The 20,772-nt window shown below is 48.8% G+C and overlaps 9 protein-coding genes across 9 annotated transcripts; 3 read left to right on the top strand and 6 right to left on the bottom strand.

The window, feature by feature from the left end:
* Window positions 1-488: 488 nt before the first annotated feature.
* On the top strand, window positions 489-1,043 carry EV420DRAFT_365283 (uncharacterized protein). The gene is made up of 2 exons (XM_060481857.1): window positions 489-987; window positions 1,036-1,043. The coding sequence occupies exon 1, from the start codon at window positions 538-540 to the stop codon at window positions 829-831; it is 294 nt and encodes a 97-aa protein (XP_060330843.1). The 5' UTR covers window positions 489-537; the 3' UTR covers window positions 832-987; window positions 1,036-1,043.
* A 1,108-nt stretch (window positions 1,044-2,151) lies between these two features.
* Window positions 2,152-3,475, bottom strand: EV420DRAFT_365417 (uncharacterized protein). Its single transcript, XM_060481858.1, has 4 exons — window positions 3,438-3,475; window positions 2,892-3,382; window positions 2,590-2,842; window positions 2,152-2,509 (listed from the first exon to the last, which is right to left on the bottom strand). Exons 2-4 carry the CDS (start codon window positions 3,169-3,171, stop codon window positions 2,359-2,361), a joined length of 684 nt encoding a protein of 227 aa, XP_060330844.1. The 5' UTR covers window positions 3,172-3,382; window positions 3,438-3,475; the 3' UTR covers window positions 2,152-2,358.
* Window positions 3,476-4,319: 844 nt separating this feature from the next.
* On the bottom strand, window positions 4,320-5,248 carry EV420DRAFT_365565 (uncharacterized protein). The gene is made up of 3 exons (XM_060481859.1): window positions 4,628-5,248; window positions 4,455-4,566; window positions 4,320-4,397 (listed from the first exon to the last, which is right to left on the bottom strand). Coding segments are annotated over exons 1-2 (435 nt in total). The 5' UTR covers window positions 5,062-5,248; the 3' UTR covers window positions 4,320-4,397; window positions 4,455-4,565.
* A 358-nt stretch (window positions 5,249-5,606) lies between these two features.
* Window positions 5,607-6,394, top strand: EV420DRAFT_1479811 (uncharacterized protein; the record flags this gene model as incomplete). Its single annotated transcript, XM_060469610.1, has 3 exons — window positions 5,607-5,674; window positions 5,745-5,871; window positions 6,014-6,394. The coding sequence occupies 3 exons, from the start codon at window positions 5,607-5,609 to the stop codon at window positions 6,392-6,394; spliced, it is 576 nt and encodes a 191-aa protein (XP_060330846.1).
* A 1,524-nt stretch (window positions 6,395-7,918) lies between these two features.
* EV420DRAFT_1219999 (rhamnose mutarotase) lies at window positions 7,919-8,131 on the bottom strand (the record flags this gene model as incomplete). The annotated part of the gene is made up of 1 exon (XM_060466446.1): window positions 7,919-8,131. A coding segment is annotated over one exon (213 nt), but the record flags the coding sequence as incomplete, so codon positions are not given.
* On the bottom strand, window positions 8,032-11,822 carry EV420DRAFT_1748062 (uncharacterized protein). The gene is made up of 4 exons (XM_060480222.1): window positions 11,339-11,822; window positions 11,124-11,287; window positions 8,692-11,073; window positions 8,032-8,642 (listed from the first exon to the last, which is right to left on the bottom strand). Exons 1-4 carry the CDS (start codon window positions 11,565-11,567, stop codon window positions 8,529-8,531), a joined length of 2,889 nt encoding a protein of 962 aa, XP_060330848.1. The 5' UTR covers window positions 11,568-11,822; the 3' UTR covers window positions 8,032-8,528.
* Window positions 11,823-11,903: 81 nt separating this feature from the next.
* Window positions 11,904-13,034, top strand: EV420DRAFT_1620718 (ras family-domain-containing protein; the record flags this gene model as incomplete). The annotated part of the gene is made up of 8 exons (XM_060475605.1): window positions 11,904-11,939; window positions 11,998-12,032; window positions 12,083-12,087; window positions 12,152-12,274; window positions 12,423-12,456; window positions 12,525-12,718; window positions 12,772-12,852; window positions 12,904-13,034. 8 exons carry the CDS (start codon window positions 11,904-11,906, stop codon window positions 13,032-13,034), a joined length of 639 nt encoding a protein of 212 aa, XP_060330849.1.
* Window positions 13,035-14,161: 1,127 nt separating this feature from the next.
* On the bottom strand, window positions 14,162-15,252 carry EV420DRAFT_1543262 (uncharacterized protein). The gene has a single exon (XM_060473195.1). The coding sequence runs from the start codon at window positions 15,009-15,011 to the stop codon at window positions 14,562-14,564; it is 450 nt and encodes a 149-aa protein (XP_060330850.1). The 5' UTR covers window positions 15,012-15,252; the 3' UTR covers window positions 14,162-14,561.
* Window positions 15,253-17,367: 2,115 nt separating this feature from the next.
* EV420DRAFT_1543269 (uncharacterized protein) lies at window positions 17,368-20,661 on the bottom strand. Its single transcript, XM_060473196.1, has 2 exons — window positions 20,160-20,661; window positions 17,368-20,106 (listed from the first exon to the last, which is right to left on the bottom strand). Exons 1-2 carry the CDS (start codon window positions 20,610-20,612, stop codon window positions 17,572-17,574), a joined length of 2,988 nt encoding a protein of 995 aa, XP_060330851.1. The 5' UTR covers window positions 20,613-20,661; the 3' UTR covers window positions 17,368-17,571.
* Window positions 20,662-20,772: the final 111 nt, after the last annotated feature.

The raw sequence follows: 20,772 nt of genomic DNA on the forward strand, positions 1-20,772 counted from the left end.
CCGAGGAAGAAAAGTGTGATTCAGGTACATACGACGCGTTCAAAGGTTCCACGGCTCGCATCCCTTTTCTCAACGACCGACCGTGTAGCCCGAACGTCAAACACAAATGTAGGGCACAGCCAGGCCATCGAACAGGACTCGGATATGAGAGACGAAGAAATGAAGGATGTCGGAGTACGGGCGTGGCGAGGATAAACAGACTGTAGAGGTAGAGGACGTGCTGAAGCCTGACAGGGACTCAAAGAAAGGTCGATCCGTATAATTCTGTCGTGGGTACATGTCGCGACCATGACTGAAGGAAGTGTACCAATTTTCTGCTCAGTTTGTGAGTCCTTATTCCCTCTTCATCAACTTGATTGCGTACCATAATGAAGTTTGGTTTTTGCCAGAGTCTGGGTCATGATGGCAAGGCTACTCAGATGGTCGACCTCGCCTTGAACACGCCATCTCCAACGATTCCTCACCAGCACCAGTCACCACTACAGCTGCTACCAACCTGCTGCCTCCCCTTCAGAGTGAACGAAGCACACCCATCACATGTCTTTCTTCACCCTGCGTCTCGCCTTCACTCTCAGTCACTCCACACTCCCGGCTTCTCTTGAGATACGCGGACAACTCTCTCGTCGCCGTCTTTCTCTCACAAGCTCGAAGTCGATCTTTGGCATAGCGCTTCCAAGGTTCACGCTCACGCTCTCAATATGCTTGCGTAATTGTACACGCTGTTTATCATACCTGCGGCCTCGGTTTGGCGCCGTCGATATGCTTTGCTGGCATCCAACACCAACGAGAACGAGATATATGAGGGAGTTGTCCATGGATAGCGGTGAATAATGGGAGCTGGCCGCAACCATCGATGTCTATCCCGACCTCGTCGAACGCGCCCAAAGTAACGCTCTCAATATTCATCCCGATCTCATTACTGTCACAGCGACTTACATCTTACAGACAAGATTACCACTATCTCAAACATTATGCTCATGTCTATGGGTGAGCCTAATACCCTCCGATGTCGAGTTCGGTATCTTACTTGATCAGGCTCCTTGCCACAAAATTAATGACCTTCTCCGCGATAGAGTCGACAACACAGACAATCCTCAACGTTTTGTACAAGATCGGAATTGTCGAGGTATCATTGGAAGGAGCATGAAAGTCTATCGGCCAGCAGATCCCCGTCATCTCTACAAATCTATCTCATTGTAGTCAGTTGTATTGTGCAGATCTTGTAATCCGTATACCGGTATTCCATGTATCTTAGGACTTTGGTTTTAAAGTAATTGGGGGCCGTAATTAGAACATGTGCCCCCGTCGGAAGACAGTATTCACCAACAAAACCATCGCATTCGTTTTCATTGAATGTCAAACTTTTGCCGAAGTATTGCAGTACAAGTTCAATATCCTTATCAACTAAACCTGCTGCTCTTGTTCCAGCTTGCCCTCCAGCTTTCGACCAAGGCACCTTCCCAAAAAGTGACTATATTATGTCCTCCACGGTCGAACATGTATTGCATATCTGATGTTATCTTTTTTGACTTGAATCTTGTCGATCTGTAATGGGTACTGGGCGAAACAATATTTAAACACATTTGGTGATGCAAGCGATGACATTTGACTATGGTGGTAATGTGTACAGGTGTGCATATGCCAACGAGATGAAAATGATCATGATGTCTAGCAGCCATCCTCTCTGCCCATCAATATGTCTAGTTTTCTTCGGAGACTCGGCGAACTCGCGGAAATATTTAGCACTCTCTTCACCTACCACCGCTTCATCCCAGATCTCTACGGCAGAGATTTCCAGATTACTGGCATCTGGTGGTGGCGGTTTCCGATACAAAAAATCTGCTGGTATCGTAACCCTAGTCTTGTGGTCGTCTTCACTTATCTAATGGTGTGCAATGTGAGTTCTACTTGAAATGGTATAGGATAAAAGGTCATACATTCTAGCTGGTGATGACCTTACACTCGTATAAAGTGCGTGAATTCCTTCGAACCGGGCCCACCATACGGAAGACATCAAAGCAGACACCCGAATTGAGGACAGGGATCCATTTGTCATTCTCTTTCCCATAGGTTATTCCCGGCAAGAATTCCTTCGAGGCGCCGGCTGCCACCGTTTTCTCTTCCGTAAACTGGAGGAAAGGACTTGCACATGATCAAGGCGTCCCTCATCATGATCGTGCACCTTGGATCCAATGGCGAATATTACTAGGCCTCCCATGCCGAGTACCAGGCGAGCTGAATCACTCCGGACTTTCCACTCTCGGTATGTCCCACTCCGATGACACCAACTGGCCACCGAAAGTCTGCCTCCATGTCCTTCCCGTTCTCTGAGCCTCTATCGACTAAACCAATGTCAATTTATTTCCTGTGCTTCTCGGCGAGAGGAAGGTCAATGTTGCACACTATCTCCAAGGACGAAGGGTTCGCGGGGTTCCGCCTCAATGTGTTTGTCAGGACTGTAAAGATGCATCCATGCACATATGTGCGAATGGTGATCATGGCTCTGTGTCTTCGAGTTCCAAATTGACACAAATGCCATGAACTCATGGTCAGTACTTCCCTTCAATTGAATTAATCAAAATTGCTCACCGTCCGCGAACAACTTCGTTGACAGTGTCTTGATTATCTTCAAGACACTGGTATGCATCTTCATCCAAACTTATTGAAAGGATGGAGCCTGGCTCTGCGTCCTCGGCCTGCTTGAACCACTTTCTCAAAATCTTCGGAGCATCGTCGAAGGGCGAGGCAGGAGTACCGTGTTCACTACTTGGAGCATTCGGTGCTGTTTCTTCGTAGGTGACATCCTCAGGGTATTCCTCTTCATAGTTGTACGGATCGTTTCCTACAGCACTACATAAAATACGAAGCAGAAAAAGAAGAAAATTTCACGCCTTTCCTAGCCGTAAGATTCGATTTCATTGTCCCAAAAATCTTCTCCGCACTGGCTGCATTCGCAAGATCCTGCACGGGGTTGGCGGGGGCTTGTTCTCCTCGTGCTCGCCACTTCGCTCTGTAGTTGGTGTATTCTCTTCTTGTTTGACGGCGCTTGGGTTCGACGAGCCTGAGCCTTGTAGGTTCGACACGTTGGAACGATGTAGACAAAGCTAAGTATTCGGGGGAGGTGTTGCGAGAGGGAAGGATAGGACGGGGAGGAGGAGTGAGAGTATCCATCGAGACAGAAAGGGCCGCCGAGGAAGAGAAGTGTGATTTAGGTACGTACGACGCGTTCAAAATTCCCACGGCTCGCTTCCCTTTTCCCAACGACCGTGTAGCTCGAACGTCTAACCCAAATGTTGGGCACAGCCAGGCCACCGAACAGGACTCGGATAAAAGAGATGAAGAAATGAAGGATATCGGAGTACAGGCGTGATAGACCGATGTCCTGCTTGCTTTTGTGAGTCCTTATTCCCTCCCTCTTCACCAACTTGATTTCTTACCATGATGAAGGCCGGGTTTCGCCCCGTTTTATCCAAGGACGTGCAAGCAGATATTTCTTGCTTCACTCTGCGTCTCGCCTTTGCTCTCAGTCACTCTCCACGCCCGCGTCCCATCAATCCGGTCCATCCCGTACCCTCGACGTCAACGTGAACGACCCTTCCTTCGCCACCTTCCCTCTCGCAAGGGGAGCTAGCGTACCGCCGTATGCCTACCTCCCATCTGCGACCATCTCGACCCTCGACATCTCATCTGCCCCCTCCTAATACTATGCTCAAGATCCACGTCTGATGGGATGCCTGTCAATGATGAGGCCCAGTCAAAAGTCTATAGACGTGGGTGGACAGCCATTGATATCCAATGATTTACCCATGGACGTCAACAGACGTCCAAAAATGGGCCTTTTCGTAGCCTTTGCATTGATGTGTATTGTTGTTCATGGACCCGTACTGATGCTCATCTGTGTACCTCTCCAGACATCCACATACGTATATATACATTTCATGCACTACGATACATGTGATACATCATGCATACAACACTTCCTGCCCGACCACCTGTCCCCACATTGCCGCTGCAGTGTTCCATCCACCACTCGTGTGCGTGATTCGTCGACGCTCAACGGAACATAGATCGAAGGCCTCGAACTGAGGAGTCGTTCTGATAATGAAGATAGTCAATATGAGAAAAAGAGACTGAACAGAGGCATACCATGCTTAGAATGCGAGTAGGAAAGGGTTTCTGCAGCTCGTGATGAGCGCAACTGTGTGCGTCCTCAAAAATGAAAGAAAGAGATCAGTATCATGATATGGGACACTGAAGCGGCCGATATCGTACCTGGAGCATTGAAGCTAAGGCAGGGAGCCGCCGGGCGCAAGGAGCGGGTACCAAAGTCGTGTTTGAGTCGTGTAGCGACGGCGACAAGTCCAAGGGAGGGACATTTGGAATGGAACACGTCTGTACTGCAAAAAATGCGAAAATGTGGCAGCTTATACATGAATTGAACGACAGCGACTCACCTAGGACGCACCAGCAGTGTTTCGTGTGCTACTTGCTTCATATCCCTCCATATATGCGCCCAAGCTGAGAAAGTGGCGACCTAAACTACAATTCAGTACGTAGATAATCGTTCTAGGATGGATGGTAAGATGGACAATACCGACAGAAACAGAATGGGCATTGGGCGACATACCATTCGGTCCATTCCCAGTGATGAAGGCAGCGCGCTTTTGCTGGCCTATGATAGCAGAAACCGCACATATGCTCAAGTACCGCTTGACATGGAAGGTGAAACGAGGGCACAGAGACAGTAAGAGGCAATACGACGCCTACAGCGGCAGCGGCAGTGATGGTAAGAGGGAAGATAGGAGGCGTGGGAATTCTGACTCGACTTGGGAAGCTTCGCTCCCGGCTACCAACAGCAACACCATGCAGACTGCTGTGACATAGCTGTAGTGAACTTGCATAACCAAATATCCAGGAACATCGCAAACAGACCAGAGTTACGATTACTGCGAGTTGGTTCACGTATGTACGCTTCTTTCTCGTTCTATTTATGGTACATTGTCGATGAACATCGACGGACATATATAGGTAGATAAAAAGTCGACACACGTCTCTACCCATCGCCTGACGTCTCCAGACTTTTGACTGGGGATGAGGCCTGAGGGTGTGGTAAATACGAGAACATCGAGCGAAGAGGGTGACTCAGCGAGTCACAGTCAGCCTATGATTCCTTCCCGTCTCCCTTAGGACCATACCCACCAATCCATACGATATACCTCGATGACACTCAGCCGTCCATACACGTATACCTTCATTTGAACACGTAGAAGGATGTTTCTAGTTCTTCTCTGTGAGCACTTTTTGATGGTTCACTCGGTTATGGCTCACAATGTTTTCATGGTGTAGAACGAGGACTCTCGGCCCTAGCCGTCCTGCAAATCCGCCATTCAATATTCAGTGAAAAACCTGACGACGATCTAACTCCATGGACGACATCCTCCGATTCGGACGAAGACGAGGCTATCAATCGCCTTCTACGAGGTCCTCATGCATATATTCTCGCTGATGAGCTGGGATAACGCTACAGAACTTCCAGCCTACACCCTACGCACAGCCACATCCACACACCTGCCACCAACACCTTGCGTCGTCAAAGCATTCCGGCCATGCTCGCCATCCGTGCAGACTGTCGCCTCGCCGCCCTTCGCCTCGCCTGCCTCGGTTCCAGGCTGCGGTAGTCACGATCCTTGTTGCCCGTCGTCAATACAACATACGGTCGTTCGATGAAAGATGTCGTGTTCTAGTCGGCAGGTCGAAAAGTGGTCACGAAGGTCAACGGCGGAGTGGGGGGAGGGTGAGGGGGGGTGTTCTCATACTAGCACGGAGGGTGGCTCGGAGAGACGGGAGGGGTGTGCAGGCAATGGAGAGACGGTCTGAGTGATCTAATATTGGGTGGAGAAGGCCGCGGAGTCGGAGACGCAGTCGTAACGGAAATCGAGTTCAGGAAGTCCTCGAAGCCGCCGAATCACGATTTTCTCCTCCTCCATGTTAAGGACCGCTCTATCCTTGTCAGGCGTGTCGTCATCAGACTCTAAACCAAGAGAAGGTACCCTCCCTGTCCCCAGATTCCACCAAGCTCGATTATCCTCCCCAAGCCTCCCTCAGTGCGGCGCACGATTTCTTTACGATAACCTCCGACGTCAACGCCAGGCACTCCGATCGCATACCGTCTACTTTGACGTTTGATGACGATTCTACTTTCACAGCCGAAGAGGCTGTAATGATCTGTAAGATTGCTGGTGACCTTGCCCAAAAGTCTAGCTCTATCAGTCACCAGTATACCCGGACGATCGATAATATCATCCAACAGATGCAGAAGGGGCGTTTCGCGAAGAAACCGGCTGAGGATGACAGAGCAACGGAGCCTCGATGCCCTCTTGATGCCTCTCAATGATTGACCGAAATCTATCGTGAGCAAGCCTAAATGGGTGGCGGATATCGAGAAGAGGAGACGGGCACGTTTTCCATTCGTTGCTCGGATAATTTCATGACTTATTGTGGCATCGTAGGAGATGAACGAGGAGGAGAGAAGATGGAAAGAGAATGAACAAGAGCTAACGCTGCATCCGAGAGTAGAGATATAGCCACTAGACAACCTGTCGAGACTTCTCGCCAGAATGCTTCCAGGGTTCACACGCATGCTCTCAAATACTTGTGCATGTGACTGTAGATGCGATTTATAGGACTAGCGGTCTCGGTTGAGCGCCGTCGACATGCTCTTTCCCCTCCTACCCCCAAAATTCACACTGTCGAGATTTCAAAATCAGTAGTGCACACTCCGATGGGATGGGTCAGGTCTCTTCCTCCCACACCAACACCTTGGTCCACTCCTCGTCTCGACGCTCTCACACGTGACGCAGATGACTCCCCTTCTCCTTCCATCGTCTCCGCCTCTTTCTGATATCAACGTCTATCCCGGCCTCGTTGAATGTGCCCAAAGTAATGCTCTCAGTATGGCGATGAGCCATGGTGGACGTCGTCGTCGAGAGTTCCGGTATCAACGTCTATCCCGGCCTCGTTGAATGTGCCCAAAGTAATGCTCTCAGTATGGCGATGAGCCATGGTGGACGTCGTCGTCGAGAGTTCCGGTATCATAGGAAACTTGAAGATACTTGTAAATCGCTTCAGTCTTGCCAAGAAATCAGTATGTCAACCGGTTCTGGATTCCAGAGCGGTTGCTCCACACCAACTCCCATTTCCGCTTCAGCACCCTCCTCGTCTCAGGTGGAAGGAACTGTCCTACGATGTAAGATCATTTCTAGTATAGGGAAGGTGTCTTGTGAGTATTAACATCCTTCCGTACCTAGATTCATACTAACTCTCCATATTTCTACTAGCCACTAAAGCCTCGGACCGTGAAAAGTCCAACTTTTTTGACGGAACTCTATGATTCTTAGACCCTCCTTCTCTGGCGCCCGACTGTCTTTGCAGAATTTTGGCATAGCGGCACATTTACATCAGGCTGGACGTGTTCCTATACACCATCAGTAATTTTTGAAGCTCTTTTAAGTAGTGTGTACCTTTGAAGGTGTAAGAGCGATGTTACATATAATGGAAAGAGAAGGGCAGCCAGCAAAACCGACATCGTTGACAGTCATCGGTCGTAGAGTCTGGTTACCGGTTACCAGTTGAACTTTTGGTACGTAGTATGGACTCGAAAGGATACCGGTCGAAAAGGGATCATGAAACGCAACCATGCTTGCAGATTGAGCCGACATTTCCTATGTATATCTGCTACTGCACTCGAGTGGTTCGGCTGGATTGGAATTCGAACGGCGAATTTCTGACAGATGTATACCGTTTCTTTCCAGTAGCTCTATTTAAGACTTGCCTTCGAACCTAAAAACCTCTTCAACATCTTGTATTTGACCCGTTAGTATAGGAGCGTCCCAGCAAGAATGTACGCACAGCCCACCACGGTATATCCTTCAACCAGACTCTCCTGCATTCCATCCGTCATCGCCCGCCACCTCTGAGTCTCAGGATCCTCGGCGACTTTCTTCATGTCGACCTCGTAATCAGTACCAGTGTACTTCATGTTGGCAATGAGGAGGTGAAGCGAGGCATGATAATGTATGGAGTAATCAACGATATGGGCGTGTTTAAGCACCGCAAGTACGCTAGGCCACACGGCTCTCTATATTCTGCCTCGGAAGATGGTTTTAACTAAACAGCCGTTCCAACAAGCATGTGGGACCATGAAAAGTCTCAACAAGACTTACCTTGACAAATTGACAGATACGTTTTGGGGTCGACATGGTACGAGGCAGCGATTCCCAAGGCTTGGGCAAGATACTTATCCTTCAGTATCGAGCGGCCTGGATAATCCACTGGTCATCCTCATGACATTTTTTCTCAGTACGAACGATTTAATATCAGCTGACTCGAACTTTCCATGATTTTGTACGATATAGCTACCATAACTTATGCATTACTTCACATCGAACTCATCATCAAATGTCAATCTGCGCTCAAAACAGATTATCTCTTGACTATCTTTATCGGACCAAGTTCGAAATTCTTATCAGCTAGACCTGCTGCACTTGTTCCGGTGTACTCTCCGGCGTTCGACCACGACACCATCCCAAAAAGCGATCTAGGCGGCCTGTTGTGTGCCGTACTGGCAAAGAATGAGATGCAGCCTGGACGAACTGTCAGTGAAAGGCGGCGAGGAAGGGACCGGCGGCTTACCGTGGTATGTGCTCTACTATCGAAAAAGCCATCAAGAATATGCATCGCATATCTGATGTTTTCTTTTTCGACATCGATTTCATCAGTCCGCAGTGACCGCAGGATACCACCTAGCCATACGCGCTGTTCACTGAAAAAGTCCGCCCCATCGTTTTGTACCAGATCATGAAGTTTCCTGCGACACTCATCCCAGGCAGCGTCTTGTGGACGCAACTGCACCAGCGCCGTGATGTCCCTGTGAATGACAGTCCGGTCTATATTCTCGATGCCATGTGTGGCCAAGATAGAGCATGCAGTAAATATATTGTGTGAGTCATGAAGGTAGTCGATGTGCAGCTGAAGTGTTGCTAACAGTGCATCCGTAGCCCCATCCAATCCGTGCTTCATGTCCAAAATTCCCGCGATGTACTCTCTAACCATCGCAACTGAAGCTTCATGAAACGTGTTGTTTCCAAGAAACTCCAGACATCGTTTTTCAAGGAATGCAGTAAAAGCTCCTGGAATGCACTTGGTGAGGAGATCGGTCAATACCCAACATGCCGTGTCAGATTGGTAGGAGTAACTTAGCGTGTGGTCCCAATTTGTTGTCATAAAATCAAACATTGACCGGAGACCATGCAAAGAAGGTGAGAGGACGGTCAAGTATGGATAGATACGGATAGTATTTTGGCACAAGCTTTGCCACGATGTCACAATATAGCTTGCATCCCTAGGAACAAGGATATCGCTAAGCACCGTCATGATAGCAGTAGATTCCTGGGATGAGAACGTTTGGCCAGGGATAGACCCAACTGCAGTGGTCAACAACTGACAAATGGTGGTATGAGACATATCAGACTGGGGAAGAGAAAGTCTATGAAGTAAGAATTCGATAGCCATCGCAAATACTCTCACTGATTGAGACAACGATGGCTCGCCCAACGATGGATCTTTGACGAACTTGGAAAACATAAGGAGAATATCATCGTAGAATTTGTCGACAAAATACGGTAACGCATCCTTGAAACGAAGAACCAGTGGCGAATTAAAGTCTTGTATTATGCCCTTCCGTGATGCATCAAATGAGCATAAGATGGCGGAGGAGAGATGAAGGGGAAACATATTGGCGGGATCATCAGTATCAGGATCCACTGGGGGACGAAAGACACTTGGCCCAATACGCTTCACAAGGTGAAACCAACAACGTGGCGGCAGCTTCAAAGTATGGGCAGGGGATATAACGTTGATGAGAAATGTGCCCGGCGAGACATATACACCGTTTCTATCGACACTGTAATCATTGTATAGAAGCGCAGTGGTGAGCTCAAATGAATCAATGTCAAGGGCGACAGCGGGGAAAGTCCAGCCGAAACTGCGAGGATCAAAACGAAGCAGACGTTCGATTTTGAGTTCCATGCCTGGCACTGGTTCACAATTATTGGTATCCTTCGTCTGCAGGCTGTGTTTAAGCAAAGAGTGCTGCACAGCTTGCAAGGTATTCATTGCTCTACTATCTCCCTGAAGCGATCGAAACTTTTCTTCTGATGACATTGGCAGTCCTCCAATAGACTGTATTACTATACTCTGGACAGTGGGATTGGAAGAGACCGAGAAGAGCCAATTCAATGCTTCAGCCGCCAAGTTTATTGACATCTGTTGCACGGACTGGGACTCTATCATCGTCAGCGACTGTATATTTCTTGCTTGTACACGGGGAAGATAGCGGAACATGTGGCTTGACCGTCCTTGCCGGTCTTTGGTATCCTGTTCGTCGCTCCATGTTATTTGTGGGACGATACGACAAAAAGAGGCATAGACAAGATCACAGAGAGGTGTACGGTAGGGGCATTGTGGGAAAAGAATGGGAAGAATAGTCGCCACCATATATGCAATGTAGACAAGGCCAGTGCCGGCACAAATGATCCATGACAGAGCTTCCCAGAGTGGACGGAGGAAGACTACCAAGCCACTGAGAAAAATGGCGAGAGCAAGGTGCATAAGAACAGGGAGGAGTCCTATGATGACCTGGACATGCCACTTTTGAAAGCCGGCATATCGGAATTGGCGAGTAAAACTTCGGTCGCGCGGTGTTCCTGAAGGGAGAGCAACGTAATGGTGCAGCCACTGTTTCACGAGTACGGCGACGAGTGCAGTCGTTAGGCTTAGGAACAAGCTCGTGAACCAGAGCCCGTTCACCCAAATGTCCGTGGTAGCCGGAACAAAAGTGATGCTGGGATTGAGGGGAGATGGGGAGATGGCGTCAACCGTGGAACCGTTGGCAATAGCACGTTGAACGAGGACCGATTCATAAAGTAGAGAAGCCGACACGGCGGCATAGTCTGGCTGCAAGTTTTGGTATGTCTGGGCTATAAATGTCGTGACAACCGCAGAGAAAAGACCCGCCTTCGACATGGCTCAGGTAACGAAGTAAAGCAAGGAACGACAGGACTCACAAATACGAGCAATACATCAACATTATCTCGAGATTCTTCGACCATGTTGGCGTCATGACTCCTACTTTCGTCTTCATACGTTCTCCAAACCCTCGCATTAGGTGTTGCCTCTTCATAGCGCGGATCCTCGGGGTATTTCTCTTCATAGTTGTACGGATCGTTTCCTAAGTAGGACTTCATGAGATACGAAGCAGAAAAAGAAGAATTTTCCACACCTTTCTTAGCCGTAGGATTCGATCTTTTTATTCCGAAAACCTTCTTTGTGCTGGCTGCATTGGCAGGATTCTGCACGGCCATAGCGGGATCTCCATCCTGCTCCTGTTCACCTCCACCATCCTCAGTCTGGTCAAGCCTGTGCTCCCCACTCCGTTCTGCAGCTGACGTGTTCTCTTCCCGTTTGACAGCTTTTGGGTTCGATGAGCCACGGCTTTGTAAGTTCGACATGTTGGAACAATGCAAACATTATTGAAATAAAGCTGTTCATGGTGGCTAAGTGGGATCAAATTGTCACATGTTTATGGTTATTACGGCGTCGAACAGCGTCGAACTTGGTAGAGCAGGCCTCTGAATTTTAGCTTTCACCGAATATGCCTTGACGACGAGGCAGCAATGGAACGAACTTTGGAATAATATTTTCCAGCAGTGTTGTAGTCAAGGACAGCGTCGGAGGCGATCCAAAAAGGCATTCAATCTCCGCCATCAAACACCACTCAACAGCGTCCCTCACTCAATTGTCCTTCATCCTAACTCTTGTCCTTACTCTCATCATCGTACTGCAGCATGGCTGAAGGCAGCAACTACGACTATCTCTTCAAGGTCGCACTCCTCGTCGTTCAGTGTTCGAGTTGATGTTCATTTTTTTGAATTGTTTCAGGTTGTCCTTATTGGTGACTCTGGCGTCGGGAAATCGTGGGTTTCCTCTTGTCGCCGTTTCATTTTGATTTAACCATATGGTACAGAAACTGTATGCTATGGCGAGATTTATCAAGGCGGTTTCCTTTGAACTCACAATCGTACCATTCACCCAGTGCTTTCGCGGTTCACACGTAACGAATTTAACTTGGAGTCAAAGTCAACAATTGGCGTCGAGTTTGCAACACGTTCAATAAATGTCGATGGGAAGACCGTTAAGGCTCAGATTTGGGATACAGGTATGTATTATTCTTCTGTTTGTCGAGCGTTTTATACCCAGCGCCTGTGCCCCCCTTTCACACCTCCCGAAAACTCGGGCCATCTTCGTTCTTTACCACGCCAGTCCTTCTTTTCTGCTGGAACCGTTTTCTGATTCACGTTTGCTAGCCGGGCAAGAGCGTTACCGAGCAATCACATCTGCGTCAGCATTCCATCAAACGTCTCATTTAGACGCAGACTCACTGACGTATCATTGTTTATCATCTGCAGCTACTATCGGGGAGCTGTCGGTGCCCTGTTAGTCTACGACATTGCTAAGCATGCAACCTATGTCAACGTCACAAGATGGCTGAAGGAACTGCGGGACCATGCCGATTCAAACATCGTTATCATGCTGGTGGGAAACAAGAGCGACTTGAAGCACTTAAGGGCAGTGCCGACGGATGAGGCCAAGGCGTTCTCAGGTGCGCCGGTTTTCATTTTACGTTTGCGGCCAAGTGCTGACCCAAAGTGTCAGTGGAGAACGGACTGTCATTCATAGAAACATCAGCGCTGGATGCTTCGAATGTCGAATCAGCTTTCCAAACTATCTTGACTGGTGCGCACTTTTGTCCTTGTGTTCGTTTTGTGTGTTCTGACGGTAGAGTAGACATCTACCGTATCGTGTCAAGCAAAACCCTCGAGGCCTCTTCCACCCCAGCTGATCAGCCTACGGCGGGCATTAGGGTCGATCCAAGTCTTCCTTCAGATTCCACTGCTGGATCCAGCAAGTGTTGTTAGCCGATTTATATCCATTGTCCAGGGGTTTGAACAGGGCGGACGCTTTGATAGAGCTATACCACTAGCGAGAGGTGGTCCTCTTGTGTGCCTTCCCTTTCCTTCAGTGTCAATATTATAGTTTCATCTCTTTGTCTATTCATCTTTCGGATTTTTTCTATTGTCGCGCAAGGGATCTCTCCATTCGAAACACGCCACGACTGTTCTGAAACGAGGGCGCTCCTTCGTCTCCGACGATGCCGAGAGGAAAAACCTCGAAATTCTTTGCCGAAGAAGCGATGAATAACAGGTATATAAATTGCGAAAACTCGAGCTAGTACAATAACGGTAGCTACTACAAACGTCAGACGCAGACTGGAATGAGAACGTAAAGTGATGTGGTGACAACGAGGGGATGTCGTGGAGAGGAAAGGGACCGACAGGTTCGTTGCACCCCTGATCATTCAATTCATCAAAGAAGATGGGCACTGTAGAAAATATAAAAATCTTCAGCGAGGAAGGGGAAGGAGTAAAAGGAACGTCGAGAAGCTAGTCGCGCCGGCGCCGTGCTCGTCATAGCATAATTCTCGTTTGTATTGTCATCATTCAAGCTTCAAGCCTGAATGAACTTGAAGCAGGCCATCCTTCGCAAAGTGTCCGGAACGGAGACATACTGTGGTAGGCGAGTTCCAGTTCCCGTGATAAGACAAAATAGCCTTAGGTAGTATCCTGTCGTTCTTATCGCTGATTTCGTCGAAAATCCACATCGAGGCCCGTGACAAGAGACAACATATGCTCAGTACCATCGAAAGACGCCAAACTGAGTGCAAATACATTCAAGTACAGAACAGTGCGCAATTTAAACATCATCTACAGAGAGCGACATACCACCGTCGGTCTGAAGGGAATCCAGATACCGTCGTACTACAAGACCTGGGGGTAGCTCCCCCTGCTGCGCACGTATACACTCCCTAGCTTCGGAAGTAGCCTTATCGATTTCCTCATCCAGGACTGCGGCGCGAATCATTTCTGACGCGGTGTAGTATGGGACCTTGTGTGATGGGCCACTCCAAATCATCGCTGTTTCCCTTCCACAATCGTTCTCCATCCGTTCGTCACTCGCGTCAAACTCCTCAGACTCGGGTTCAGAACCGAGATCTCCATCTCGTCCATACTTACATTGTTGTCAGTGCCACTGATGCCGCCGCCGCCGCCGCCACCACCACCACCATGATCATCCCCACCAGCCTGCTGTTGACGTTCAGATGATGACGGTTGACTCCCTTGCCCCTCGCTGCGACGGCGTTTGCGTGAGCCCTCATCGCCCCCCCCCCAATCCACTAGGGCCTGCTGCAGCATGACCATGTTTACCGGAGCTGTCGGCTTTAGCTCTCCAAGCAAGTTTCTCGAGATCGCGTGGTACATTGCTCTCAAACTGCCAGACCTTCGCAAGATCAGAGGACTGAGTGATGCTATTAGCGATCCAGAGGTAAGCTTTAAGCAATTGCGCTGGTTCCATGATATCCAAGGTTCCAACATTCCAATATTGCACTATTCCATGATCATCCTGCAGCCCCCTTTGAGTAGGTCACTTTGAATAGAGAGACTGTGGAGGCTGACCAGAGTACCGAGATAAAAAGTCAGGTTATAAGCAAGGTGGGGGTGGATTGTATAACAGCCCGTGATTCCGAGAAGGTGTTTCTGCTTGAAACCGAGCAATCTGCGGTGTCGTAGAATCGCAGCAAAGTCCATCAGAAGTTGGAAGAAAGCAACACGCTCAGTGTTCCTCTTGTACTCGACCGCCAACATGCACAAGGAGAGGCAAAAAATATGCGCAGTATGCTCGCCAGAGCTAGTAACCTCCATCGGGATTCGATGCTCCATTGCGAACTGGTTGATAGCTCTCTCGGTGGATTTGGGCAGTCGGTAGGAGGCCATCCCATCGCATATCATATTATGAGAGGTAACACATTGCGTCCCAGAAAGATACGTTTTGCTCATCGATGTCGATACTTCATTGTCGTATCTACAAAGGAGGTAACGACGTATCACTTTATTTTTATGATTTAACGCACCTGATTGCCTTTGAGTTCTGTTTTTTTGCCACCACCCTCATAACCTGCGTCAATAGGACGTCTACCGGGCATCGGGATGTGGCCTCACTAGGAGGGGGATCCTGATTACTGATAATGAAGTCAAGATTATTCTGCAGTGTCGCAAGTTCTCTCCATGTGTATCTGAGATCATAGTCATCAGTATCCGAGGTGAATTGTCCATCGAACGACGTCAAAAGGTCTTCAGCGAACTTCTTCGTCTTGGGATCTTCTCCGTTGTCATTTTTGACTGATGTGAGATGAGTCTAGGAGTGAAAGCATACTTGTATGCCAGAAAAGTGTACACAGATCAAAAAACGGACCTGTAGAGCTTTTGGGAGACAAAAACGCATAAGATTTTTTTCTTCTTCCTCAATCACAGAAGGTTTATTGTCTGGGCTTCTGATGTCCACCAAGGCAGCGGTAGCCCATTGCGCAAATGCCCCTTCGCTTGCTGCTAGTGCCGACGGCGTGTGAGATGACGGCATAGATGCTCCTGTATGCCGACCGTCGTCAGAGAAAGAACCCTTTAAGAGCGATAATGCATACCCTACACAATCACTCCAAAAATAAGGAAATTTCCGAGACACCATGTGTCAAATAGTGGGACTAAGCCGTACGTGTGCTTCAACATTGCAACGGACAATGCAACTACCCCGCCGGGCCCTGCAGGCAGCAGCAGGTATGTCTGCGTATTTCGTCCCTCACACATATCCACTGAGCACTGGCACTGAGTAGGAAACGACGACCTTAAGAGTACAAAGCCTAAGCGGAAAATTGTGGACGAAGAAAGAGGTGAGGCGAAGAAAGTTCGTGCTTAAATATAATGAGTTCAGGTAACTAGCAGTTCGATTCTCTGAAAGGCATGTATGTATGATTATGGCGGTGTATGATTATTTTCAAAGTGTGCCTCTGCATAAATTGGATTCTGCAAATTTGGGATGGGGAATCGGGATGAACACTGCCTAAGCAAGGTATGATTGCGGATGAACCCAGATTTGTCTGTTACCTTGCTTGCAAGGTCTCTGCTGTGCATAACGATGTGATGACTAAGAGGTGGCAATCATGTGATGCTAATATTTCCTTCTTCCTTCTGAGCGGCCACGCTATGTCTTTCCACGACGGGAAAGACATCGCACAGGAACTCGACATGGAACAAATCAATCAGATATTCGAACGTCACAATATAAGGCAGAGGCACTTTCTCTCAGCTTTCCCTCAACTGCAACTTGACATCACCCACAGTTTGCAATCAATCTCGTCATAGCGACCCAGCGGCCATACCTGTACTACTACATATCTAAATGCTATCCGGACCTCCAGGACACTGTACGGAACGAGATTCAAGAAAGCACCCGACGACCTTTTGAAAACGAGATCACACTGTTGTACAATCAACCAAGAACAAGAGAAAGGCAGGACAAGGCAGGGGGGTTTGAGAAAGGCGAGATTAAGAAGTCCCGCACTTAGGTACTCAAGCTCAAGGCTTAATGTACCTTAATAATGGAAGGCTTGGATCGGGATTATACATTTCAAAGAAACACTGAAAAATGGGAATACTTAGACGACAACCACAAAAGCAAGGTATTGGTGTTGTCAACCGACGACCGCTAGTTATAAAGTACTGAATGAGTAGATATTTACACGCACGTGGTTGAGTAAACATTACTTACCCTGAACGCGTGAACACTGAAGGAGTGAAATGACGATCCCGCAACTTTTGGCGCGGTGATGCGCGAAGTTCCGGTCCAAAAGATGGGGAGTAAACTGGAGTAAAGGAGAAAACGAACGGTGATGTGGCTGTCAATAATAATAAAAAGTGGCTGCGATTGGCCGACTACGTTACATAAGCAACTCAGCTCCACAGATGGAGCTTGTACTAGCGGGGTCGACCAATTCACACTGTTTCACTGTTTCGTATGCTGGAGTAAACTCATTGGCTCAGATGGTGAGAACTCTGGAATTAGCAGGGAACCCTCGCAAATGCCCAAGGGGCTCAATTGTCTACTTATATACTCTTGTAAGCTAATGATAGGGGAAATGGGATCATAGGGAATGATACTTAGGCTAGAATTAAGTGGAAGTGGTAGTAGAAAGCAAAGAAGGCCTTGAGCGGTATTTGTCACGGGTTTGATCAGTTTGAACTGGGGCTGCAAAATTAGAACCCTCACTTAACCCCACTGGCTTAGGTTCACCGTACAAATTTTGCAGTGAGTTTAATGCCGATTAAACATGGGTCCAGATGCCCTGGTTTAATAAAAGTTCAATAGGGACCTAGGGCTTCCGCTCTGTGTGCTATAAAGTATATCAACAACGCCTGGTAGCAACGGCGCAGAAAACATTGGCTGTTTCCCTAAAAATTCCTTTTTAGGTCACTTGCCAGTGCGACTACTACTACCACCACTACTACTTCATCTTTGGACTCCTTTCAAGGACATTTTGCGAGGCCAGGGTACGCAACTGACCACTTAATCCTGCTTAGATGCACCTCGGAACATACCACTCAGCGGTTTCAACTTCCAACAGATCCTCTCAAGACCTATGCCTACTCCGATGAGCACTGCGACGTCTACAACCAGCACACTAAGCACACCAGCCATGAACCGGGGTGCAAATACCTTCCATACCATGAGATGTCGCCTCAACACCGCCGCGCTCACAGCAGTACCCAGCAGCAAAGCCGCATAATACATCATCATCCCAAGCGCAACCATGATGCCCTCCCCTCTAACTTTGACATCAATTCTCGGCTGCTCATCGCCCGCCGAAATGAACAAAGGAGGACGGTTCCACAGTGCCAACAGTGGCGCAGCAATCCCCGCGAGGAACACAGGTCCAAAAGAGTTCAGCACCACTGTTATCGGTGCGAATGGGTAAGTCACGCTTGGGGTTAACAGGAAGGCGGATTTCCACTGGATGGAAGATATTGTGGACTGGTGGCCTGTTGCGAAGAATGTGTGAAGCCCAAGCAGTGCGATTGGTATGATGTCGGTGAATCGAATCATGGGCGATTGGTCTTTAGTAGGTTGCAAAATTATTGACGGATTCGAGGAAGCGAAGGCTTCTTCGTAGTACCTGGCGTCACGAGCACTGTCGACGACTTCCAGGAACGCCATAAGAGCTACGGCACCCAGCCCAAGGACGACTTGGCTCGTCAGCTGGGAAGATGTATACACCAAAACGAAGAAAATACTCCAGAAGAGGAGGTATGGCGCGCCGAAAGCGTTGGCGAACCCGATGACTTCCGCCTTGCGCAGTTTTTGATCTGGTTCTTCCTTGATAGAGACGTCTATGCAGAGGGTGAAGAACCACCAAAGTACGCCACCGACAAGGAGTACGAGGGCGAAAGAACAACGGGCGAGATATGTTCTGCTTATACGCAGCGTGGTGGTCCACGCGTCACCCAAATGTCCAGCGGAATCGAGCCATTCGAGGATCCAGTATCCGGTGCCTGCGAGCAGTGCCGGGATGAGGATGGTAGGAATGAAAAACTGGGCTAGTCCCACGTCTGAACGGGAGACATGCAGGAAACGTCGGAGGATATATGGGATGCCAAATGCAACTGGGATAGCGAGAGCTAAGATTGGCATTGGAGGGGTAGGGAGAGTGGAAGAGGAGTAGAACGTGACATGGCAATAGGGTTGCTGCTCTTCTCTGCAAATCGTACTTATCGCCATGAGTCTGACGCATATCGCGTACAAGAATGAAAACCCGAGGATGCGATACCGAAGGCGGGATGTGGCTGCTGTTATCCCAGTGAATACGAATGGGACAATTGACGTTAGAGAGAGGTAGAGGATAACGCGGTCTTCCCAGAACGTAAAAGAGTTGGAGAAGAATGCGATGGTGTGAAGAACAAGAGGGATCGGTATTGATTTCAGGGTCAAATTTTTTGGAGGAGAAGAAATGATAATTAATATGCTAGATAGCAGAGGTGCTGCGAATAGGATACAGTCAAGGGAGTCAATACCTTGAAGGTATTTCCCGAGGCCGAGATGTAAGACGAAGCCAAGGACAGCCCCTCCCGCCATCCCTCGAAGGCTTTTTGACACCCGCAGAGCTATCCACCGGTCCCATTCATATTTGGCTTCTCCAAGTCCGGAGTACACTGCCCAACTGGCAATGAAGCCCACTCCGAGCACTGCAAGGCCAAAAGCCATTCGTAAAGGATTGAATTGAGCCCACAGCGCCCGACACGTAGACAGAGCTACACGATTATAGTTGGCCAGTGTGATCAGTTGGGAATCCCCGCTAAGCTCTGGATTTTTTGTAGCATGCCGTGCATACTCCAATTGATCCCAATAGTCATCCAGTTCCCCGCCAGATGAGCTGGAGCGGTAGGCATCTAGATACCGATAGATCTGGGCAGTGTTAAGCTGTAGCGCCTGGGAGAGCTCCGTGCCTTTGCTGCTCCTCCAAAAGAGCTCGGGAATAACAGAGCCGAGGTTGTTGAAGGGAATCGGGAGGCCGAGAAGGAGAGACAGAGTGGGAAGAAAGTCGATCTGTTGCACAGAACGATGGGGAATGGAAGCTTCAGGAAATGTGGTGTACTGTAAGAGGCCGGAGGGAAGGGAGGACAGCTGCCGGGACAGTTGGGGGCCTTTGCTGTATATCCACAGTGCCGATGAGGTTTCTAGAGATCCGTCACCGCCATGATCCCCAGACCTATCCATGCCGTGATCTCCCAGCACGACGAGGAGCGTGTCATCATCTAGAAGATCGACGACGCGCTTCAACACGTCATTCATCTGCTCAAGCTTTGCTTTCATGCCTGGGTGATCAGGGCCGACTCTGTGACCGACGTGGTCGACGCCTAGGAAATGGCCAATGAGGAAATCGAAGGGTTTGCTTTGGTCCTCTAATAGAGGGAACAGATGGGTGATGACACCCTCATCGACGGTGTGAAGGTCTTCGACGTTGAACGAATCATACGGAAAAGACATGTTAGGACGGAACGAGTCTGGAAACACGGACATCCACGTGTCGTCACCCATGAAAGCGGCCTTGGTCGAACCTCAGCTGATAAAGTGCAGGAAAAGGGAACCAAAGGACACACCGATTTTCCTGCACGCTGTAGCTGATTCATAATGGAGTCCTCAGCGATTGAAGACGCGCCAAAGTTGTTTCCAAGATCGACGAAAGTGGGAAGGGAGCCGGTGGTGAGGCCCTTGATTCGCTGAAGGGTGGTCGTAGGTGGATCAGAGTATGCATTGAAGAGAAAAGAATGAGCTGGATGTGACGCCGTGAGCTGCTGGGGGAGAGTCAAGACATTATGGTGGAACGGCGACACGGGAATTGGAGGATTGGGCGAAACAAAGTCGAAACGAAGGGCGTCAATGATGAGGACTATTGCCCGTGTATGCGTCGGCGCCAGCGTGCATTCTGTCGTGTATGTCGTTGTTTCCGTCAATGCTAACCTTGTTAATAAGAATCCGCTAGTAAATAGATATATCCCGGCCAGATGAACGAAGACGACCCATAGCAGAATGGCCAGCGAATTGGGAATCATGGATAGTAACGGTCCTGCCTGCTGCGATGAGACCAGGTCAACGCCAGTGTCAAACACACACAAATTTCTCGGTCGTGAATATTTTACGAACTTCTTTCCTTTCCTTCTGGTTGCTTATCCTTCGAGCTTCAGAGCTTCAGACTTTGCGAGGCAGTAATAG

The sequence above is a fragment of the Desarmillaria tabescens genome (genome assembly GCF_030435595.1).
Source record: "Desarmillaria tabescens strain CCBAS 213 chromosome Unknown EV420scaffold_17, whole genome shotgun sequence".
In the NCBI taxonomy this organism is placed as follows: Eukaryota; Fungi; Basidiomycota; class Agaricomycetes; order Agaricales; family Physalacriaceae; genus Desarmillaria; species Desarmillaria tabescens.

Excerpts from the sequence above, each read along its gene's own strand:
- EV420DRAFT_365283 (XM_060481857.1), top strand. The coding sequence starts at position 538 with ATGTCTTTCTTCACCCTGCGTCTCGCCTTCACTCTCAGTCACTCCACA.
- EV420DRAFT_365417 (XM_060481858.1), bottom strand. The coding sequence starts at position 3,171 with ATGGATACTCTCACTCCTCCTCCCCGTCCTATCCTTCCCTCTCGCAAC. Across the intron at positions 2,843-2,891 it reads GAATCTTACGGCTAGGAAAG|GAAACGATCCGTACAACTAT; the intron begins GCGTGAAATTTT and ends GTAGTGCTGTAG. Across the intron at positions 2,510-2,589 it reads AACGAAGTTGTTCGCGGACG|ACACAGAGCCATGATCACCA; the intron begins GTGAGCAATTTT and ends TGGAACTCGAAG.
- EV420DRAFT_365565 (XM_060481859.1), bottom strand. The coding sequence starts at position 5,061 with ATGGGTAGAGACGTGTGTCGACTTTTTATCTACCTATATATGTCCGTC.
- EV420DRAFT_1748062 (XM_060480222.1), bottom strand. The coding sequence starts at position 11,567 with ATGTCGAACTTACAAAGCCGTGGCTCATCGAACCCAAAAGCTGTCAAA. Across the intron at positions 11,074-11,123 it reads TTGATGTATTGCTCGTATTT|GCGGGTCTTTTCTCTGCGGT; the intron begins GTGAGTCCTGTC and ends GCCATGTCGAAG. Across the intron at positions 8,643-8,691 it reads ATAGTAGAGCACATACCACG|GCTGCATCTCATTCTTTGCC; the intron begins GTAAGCCGCCGG and ends CAGTTCGTCCAG.
- EV420DRAFT_1543262 (XM_060473195.1), bottom strand. The coding sequence starts at position 15,011 with ATGAGCAAAACGTATCTTTCTGGGACGCAATGTGTTACCTCTCATAAT.
- EV420DRAFT_1543269 (XM_060473196.1), bottom strand. The coding sequence starts at position 20,612 with ATGATTCCCAATTCGCTGGCCATTCTGCTATGGGTCGTCTTCGTTCAT. Across the intron at positions 20,107-20,159 it reads TACAGCGTGCAGGAAAATCG|GCCGCTTTCATGGGTGACGA; the intron begins GTGTGTCCTTTG and ends GGTTCGACCAAG.